Source organism: Microtus ochrogaster, unplaced genomic scaffold, assembly GCF_000317375.1.
Source record: "Microtus ochrogaster isolate Prairie Vole_2 unplaced genomic scaffold, MicOch1.0 UNK120, whole genome shotgun sequence".
NCBI lineage: Eukaryota > Metazoa > Chordata > Mammalia > Rodentia > Cricetidae > Microtus > Microtus ochrogaster.
In genome coordinates this window covers 204820-212281 of record NW_004949218.1, presented here as the reverse complement: position 1 = coordinate 212281, position 7462 = coordinate 204820, and the positions used below count along the sequence as shown (strand labels likewise).

The 7462-nt window shown below is 39.5% G+C and overlaps 1 protein-coding gene across 6 annotated transcripts in view; it reads left to right on the top strand.

The window, feature by feature from the left end:
- Phc3 (polyhomeotic homolog 3) overlaps positions 1 to 7462 on the top strand; it is a 61025-nt gene that overhangs the window by 2023 nt on the left and 51540 nt on the right. For all 6 annotated transcript variants that reach the window (XR_001229533.2, XM_005371675.3, XM_013355376.2 and 3 more), the window contains exons 2-3: positions 1323 to 1488; positions 5787 to 5942. Coding sequence is in view for 5 of the 6 variants with exons in the window: in XM_005371675.3 (XP_005371732.1) it covers positions 1345 to 1488; positions 5787 to 5942 (300 nt within the window). In the remaining variant the exon portion in view is untranslated. The remainder of the gene's footprint in view (positions 1 to 1322; positions 1489 to 5786; positions 5943 to 7462) is intronic.

Sequence of the window (7462 nt, the reverse complement as noted above, 5' to 3'; positions counted from 1 at the left end):
TTCCTGAGACTTTTTAAATAACCGTATGGTACCTACAGTTAAACTAGTGATTTTAAGTCCTGATGAATCTTCTCTAAAGTATAGCTAAGAATGACTTTGAGGGATGGAGAGATGGTCAGCAGTTAGCATAGGACCCGAGTTCAATTCTCGCACCCACATTGTGGCTTAGAACTGTTCATAACTCCCCATATGCATATACAGGAGCACACAGACACATATCTTCCCCGTAGACATCCAAGAAGGCATAAATAAGCAAAGAACTCTGATATTGCTTGGTTTCAAATCTATCAAATCTGTCCCCCCCCCTTTTGAGGCAGAGTCTCTCTGTGTTTTGTGTAGCCCTGGCTGTCCTGGAACTCTGTTTGACGATCAGGATGTCCTCGAACCCGCAGAGATCTGCCTGCTTCTGTGCTTCCTGAGATCTGGGATTAAAGGTGTGCACCACCACCTCTGGGCTTCAAATCTATCCTTTTTATTGAAAAATGTTTTCATACAATATATTTTGATTATGTTTTTTCCCTCTCCAGTTCCTCCCTATCTCCCTATCTCCCTACCTACCCAGCTCTGTTCTTTTCCTCTCAGTCTTTTTTAAACAAACATAAAAACAAAAGCACAACTCCAGAAACAGCTGGGTGGTAGTGGCGCGTGCCTGATCCCAGCACTTGGGAGGCAGAGGCAGGTAGATCTCTGAATTTGAGGACAGCCAGGGCTACTCAGAGAAACCTTGTCTTGGGGAATGGGAAGAAAAAAGAAACCCAGAAATATATCCCCCCCCATGGCCTACAAAAGCGAAAATCAAAATAAATAACCAAAAGATCAATTCTAGACAAAAATTGCCAAAACAAAGCAAAATGAAGCAAAAGGTCCATAAAAGTTCATTTTGCATTGGCTGACTTCTCCGGGGCATGGGACCTGCCCTGAAGTGTGCCTTGATAGATATATCCAGTGAGACTTCTTGGGAGAAAATTTATTTTCTCATTGCCAATGGGGGTCAATTGCGGATAGCTTCTTGATTAGGACTGGGACCCTGTGTCTACTCGCTTGTCTCTCAAATTTGTCCTTTTTCAATAATACAAACATGAACTTCAATCTAGCCTTGGTCTCAGTTACTGTTCTGAGTCATTTGAATTCCGTTTAGCAGATATTACTATTAACTATTCTGTGTACGGGAGAAGTATGTTTCCCTTCTATTTGGTGATTGTGTGCTAGCTTTATTGTATTAAGACATTTAGACTCTTAACTAATTGTGTTTGTAGTGAGTATTCATTAAAGTTCATAAAATAGTGCTTTTTACCAGTACTGATCCTTTGTGTTGTCTGCAGATTTAAGGATCATAGTGCAGCTATGGATAGCGAACCAAACTCTGGAACATCTTCAGTGTCAACAACAGCCAGTAGCACTACCACCACCACTATCACCACTTCCTCCTCTCGAATGCAGCAACCGCAGATCTCTGTCTACAGTGGTTCAGACCGACATGCTGTTCAGGTATTTCAGCTATATGCGTGGTGAGGTTAAGACTGAAGTTGGTGTACTGTTTTGTTCCTAAGTCAGTTGTATGTGTTGATTCATATCCTAAGATAGAATTGCAAAAGTTCAGTCTGGGAATGCAGCTCAGTGGTTGAGTGCTTGCTAATCTGTGTTTGTTCTCTAGTATTGTCAAAAATCAAGTAAAAGAAAAGGAATAATATTAAGTTTTTAAAAACCAATAAAGGTATTTAATAATTGTACTATTGAGAGGCCTTACATTTATCCATATGAATCTTATAAGATTATTGTGTGAGCCAGTGAGGGAACCAGTATAGGACCAGACTAGACCCTCCGAGTATGGGTGACAGTTGTATGACTAGGGCAGACTGTGGGACCACTGGCAGTGGCACCAGGATTTATTCCTACTGCTGTACTAGCTTTTTGGAAACCCATTCTCTTTGAATGGATACTTTGTATAGCCTAGATGTGGTGGGAAGGGCCTTGGTCCTGCTTCAAAGCAATGTGCTAGACTTTGTTGACTCCCCGTGGGAAGCCTTGCCCTCTCTGAGGAGTGGGATGGGGGGTGGGAGGGGAGGGAAGGTGGAGGGATCAGGAGGAGGGGAAGGAGTGGGAAAAGGATTTGGCATATAAAATGAGAAAAGGTAGTTTTTAAAAAAAATAAAAGATTATGTGTCAGGAAAATTATAATTGAATGTCTTTATGTGCCGCCGTGAGAGTGAAAATATTATGTGTAAGATGTTTAGGATAGCTGCTTTTTTGACTTATTTAAGATTTGAGCCCACCAGTGATTTAGAGAGAGCGTCTCACCTCCAGGCGGTGTAAGAACTCTAAGCAGGACAGCTCTACAGCCTCTTAGTAGAGAGGGAAGAGAATATTTTGAAAGATCTTTATGCAGTCACTTAATTGAGAAAGTAAAATTGACTTAGTTGAACTTTATACCAGTAGAGACAATAAAGTATTGTTTTAAAAAAGACACGAGTGTTGCAGTCTGATGGGTTCTTTGTTTGAACTCTGTTTTCATTTTTCTTAATATCTGTGTGTCCTTGGGCAAAAGGCGTGATTGTCTCCCTGAGCCCCAGGAAACAGTTAGATGAGGATAACACTGTACTTTTATCAGTTACTGTGAGAATTAAATGAAGATCTAGAACTGTGTGGGGGACATACAGTTTCTAATAAATGACAGTAGTGTCTGGCTGTTGAACAACTTTTTGTACCAAGCATTTAATGAATGCTTTCCTTTTTTTAAATACTTATTTATTTGTTATGTATACAATATTCTGTCTGTGTGTATGCCTGCAGGCCAGAAGAGGGCACCAGACCTCATTACAGATGGTTGTGAGCCACCATGTGGTTGCTGGGAATTGAACTCAGGACCTTTGAAAGAGCAGGCAATGCTCTTAACCTCTGAGCCATTTCTCCAGCCCCAATGAATGCTTTCCTTATGTGGATTATTTTGTTTAATCCTCAGCAGACCTCTGTACAGTAGGCATTTTACAAATGGGAACACCAGAGTTTCAAATAGGCTAAATAATTACAAATTCACATTGCTGGTAGGTTTTCTGACTTCAGCTTCTGCTTCCATGTACTTGCCTTCATTTTATAGGATCCTCAGTTGCGTTCTTTAAAGTTGTGTGTTTTGTTTTTTTTTTGTTTTTTTTTTTTGTTTTTGTACTGGGAATCAAAATGTTCTTTAGTAGTTGCTTTCTTCACTGTTTATGCTACACTCCTCCCTGTGCTCTGTCCTTCATGGTAGATAGAGGACAGTTTTAGACTTAGTCAGCACAGCAGAAATTCAAACTTGAATGCACAGTATGCTTTTAATACCTTCTGTTTTCTCTGTGTGAGTGATATATGGAAGGATATTATATTGAAGAACATACAGATGGTATGGTATTTGACTATGCTGTTTTTTCATTTTTCACTTAAACTGGATAAATTCATGAATGAAATGTTACTGAGCAGGCATTGATAGGTCTCTCAGGAAGCTCAGACTCTAGTTATTACAGACCACTGAGTTACCTCATCTAATATGTTTTCAAAGCCATGTTCATTGACCCAATTAAGTATCTTCTGTTTTCGTCATGTGGATTCTCTTCACCCTGGTTCCGTAGAGAAACAGTAAGAATGCTGTGCTGTGCTGTGCTGTGCTGTGCTGTAACTTGCAGTTTCAGTGCTGGGTGTCTGTGGTGCATAGACTGCTGACACCGGCGGCACTGAGAGAACTGGGCATCAGGCTGCCTGGTCACTTGTTACTCAGTGTGAGTTTGTAGAAATTTGTTATGGAATTAGAAGATCATATGTGGATTTATATGACCAAAGAGAAATACTGTAGGTCTGGGTCATTTAGTGTTTTGTCCATGGTCTTTGGCTATGAGTACTCAGCTAGGAGTCTAAGAAGACTTCGTTACAGGAACGGTGTGTAGTTTGAGAGAGATAGGAACACAAATGAACAGTAACTCATGGAAATCTGAGTAAAGGACTTCATAGCTTTATGTCAGCTCTCCTGACTTCCTGTGGGTTATAGTACCTTTGCTCCATAGGTGCTGTGAAACCCTGCTGTAGTGCTGAGATTGGAGCTCTGCTGGTCCAGAGTCACAGTGCGTGTGATGAGGCAGTATGACTTACCTTTTGAACAGATGGGAGGAGGCTTTTCTATTGTCTTTTTAGAATGATTGGCCTCTGTGAGGGCTCAGATTTTATATCTATTAATAATCACTGTAATTAATGATTTTTATAAGTTTATTTTTAACAAAATTACTCAATGTTATTAAAAAGATTGGATTTATTTATTTAAATGTTTTGACTGCATGTGTGTATGTCCACCAAGTGCATGAAGTGCCCATGAAGGCCAGAAGAGGGTGTCCCGTTCTCTAGAACTGGAGCTGTGGATGGTTGAGAGCCACCACATGGGTGCTGGGAACTGAGTCTGGGTCCTTTGGAAGAGCAAGTGTTCTTGACAGTTGAGCCATCGCTCCAGCCCTATATATATGTTTTTAATGTATGTGTTTGCCTGCGTGTATATATGTGAACCACATGTGCGCCACTTTCCCACCCAAAGATGGTGTCAGGTGCTCTGGAACTGCAGTTATAAGCAGTTGTGAACGACCACATGGTGTTGGGAGCCATACTTAGGTCCTTCACTGAGCCAGGTCCCCAGCTCCAGTAGTTGTTAAAATATTCTTCTGCCAGAGTCCCAGGAGCTGGTGAGATGGCTCAGCAGATAAAGGCATTTGTATTTGAGCCCAGCAGCCTGAGTTTGATTCCTAGAGTCCACATGGTGGAAGGAGAGAACCAGCTTCTTCAAGTTTCCTCTGACCTCACGCACACATGCCATGGTACATCAGTACACAAATAAAGAAATACAGTTTTAAAACAAAGATTAAGACTAGTCCTATGTGGAAACAAAATATCAGGTATTTTTTTAAAAATTAAAAAATTATTGAGTCTTTTTATACTTGTTTAATTTTATATAATATTTAATATAATTGAAGGACTTTCAGACACGTGTAGAAAAGTTCAAACCAGACATTCATTTTATCATATTTACCTTGTTATTTACTTGAGTATTTTAAGACCAAATGGTATCCTACTCAGTGATTTTCTTCACCTTGAAGTATATTGGTACTTTGTATCATATATCTGTCTATCTGCACTGTATAATAGAGAAGTCACTAGGCATACCTGTAGCAATTTATATTAAAACTAAAATTCAAGTTCAGTTGAAAGTTAAACCTACTTCTTTGTTCCAGCCATTTTTATGTACTTGCTGGACGTGTAGCTGGTGGTCATTGCATTTGTCTGTACTGTTGGTAATGACTGCATAGTGAAAGTACCCTTTTTACATATGCCTTGAAACCTACCAAGTTGTATTCAGAAAACCTTTAAAACTTAAATTCTTACTACTAGTGTAGGAAGGGTTATTTTTGTAGTCAGTAGTAGTATTCTTTTGGATCTTTGTCCATCCTATAGGTATAACTTAACATATCCCTTTAATTAGTAATTTTTTTGACTACTAATGAGATTTTAAGATTTCATGTATTTTTGCCATTCTACTTTAAGTGAATGATCTGGGTAATTTAACCTAGTGATATGTAACAATAGGTAAATGTCTCAGTAGGCTTAATGAGTATTAAAATAGTAAAAACTTAAACTGCACTTTTTATCCTGAAGTTTATGGTTGATGTGACGTTTCAGTGGTGGAGCCTAGGCTCAGCATGCATAAAACCTCAAAACCAAAGGAGGAAAAGACAGAGATTAAGATGCTGGTTTGACATAGGGTCCTTACCTTATCACAGGTAATTCAACAGGCATTGCATCGCCCCCCCAGCTCGGCTGCTCAGTACCTCCAGCAGATGTACGCGGCTCAGCAACAGCACTTGATGCTGCACACGGCTGCTCTTCAGCAGCAGCATCTCAGCAGCTCCCAGCTCCAGAGCCTCGCTGCTGTCCAGGTGAGAACACAGCTGGCAGTGTGTCAGAGAGTCACAGCTGGAAGTACATAGGCAGGTGTCCTGTCAGCGTTCTTCACGTCTGTGATTGTTTCCCTAGAGGGGAGGAGAATGGATAGATTTTGTATGTTGTCTTGTTCTTATCCAAGTTAGATAAATGTTCTGTATATGGTGTACTTTTGTCTCTGAAATTTTAGGGACAACATTGAATACTTAACGTTACATGAATTACATTTTTTTTAAATCCAAAAGTAAGCTAGTTTTTTTTTTCTTTTTGTGTCTGTAGTTTATATTCATTAAAGAATATCAAGTGGAATAAAAGTACAAGAGGAAAATGAAATCAGTCCTATCAGTAACTTAATTTTATCATTAAATGCTTGTGTCTTAAAAACATTTTCGCAATTTAAACTTTTTGTGAGATTTAGTTGTTAATCTTAAATTTCAACAAAAAATAATCTTAATTTGCAGAACCTGAAAAAAGATGTTTTTCTGATCGTAGGTATTTTGCTTCTTTTCAATAGTGTACTTTTGATTTTTTTTTCTTTTTTCAAAGATAGTGTCTTCTTACTTATGTAGCCCAGGCTGGCCTCATTCTCATGGAACGCCCTTGCTTCTGCCTCTCAAATGCCGATATTAGAGATGTGTACCACTATGCTAGGCTTCTACAGTAGATTTTTTTTGTTATTGTTTTGTTTTATCTTTTTGAGACATGGTTTCTCTGTGTAGCCCTGGCTGTCCTGGAACTCACTCTGTAGACCAGTCTGACCTCAAACTCACAGAGATCCATCTGCCTGCCTCTGCCTCCAGAGTGCTGGGATTAAAGGCATGCGCCACCATCAACTGGCTTTAGTAGTAGAATTTAGAATACTGTTTTGAATAATACTTATGTATATGATTTAAGAAAATTGAAACCCATTGACTTGCTATAGCTTGAGTTTCTTTTTCTTTTCTTTTCTTTTTCTTTTTTTTTTGAGGCAGGGTTTCTTTGTGTAGCCCTGGCTGCCCTGGAACTTGCTCTGTAGACCAGGCTGGCCTGGAACTAGGGGATCCGCCTACTTCTTCCTCCTGAGTGCTGGGATTAAAGGCATGCATCACAACTACCTGTTTTTATTTCCTTTTTAAAGAAAATTATTAGCAGTTTTGGTTTGTTTGAGATTCCCTATGAGTGTGTGATTGTATGTATTTAAATGTGCACATGTGGAAGCCAGAGCAGGATGCCAGGTATCTTTAGTTTTCTCTCTCTATAGCTCTCCTGTTTGCCTTGAAACAGGGTCTCTCAGGAACCAGAAGCTCACTGTTACAACTAGGCTACAGCCTGCAGGATCTCCCTGCCTTTGTCCTTCAATACTGGGTTTAAAGGAGTGTAAAGCCATGTCTGGCTTTTTATGTGAATGCTAGGGATTCAAATTCAGTGTCCTTGGGCTTACAGAGCAAGTGTTCTTACCCTCAGAGCCATCTCTGCAACTCTTAGTTTCTTTTTCATGATGGAGTAGGAACTCAACTTCTTTTTTTTTTTTTTTTTT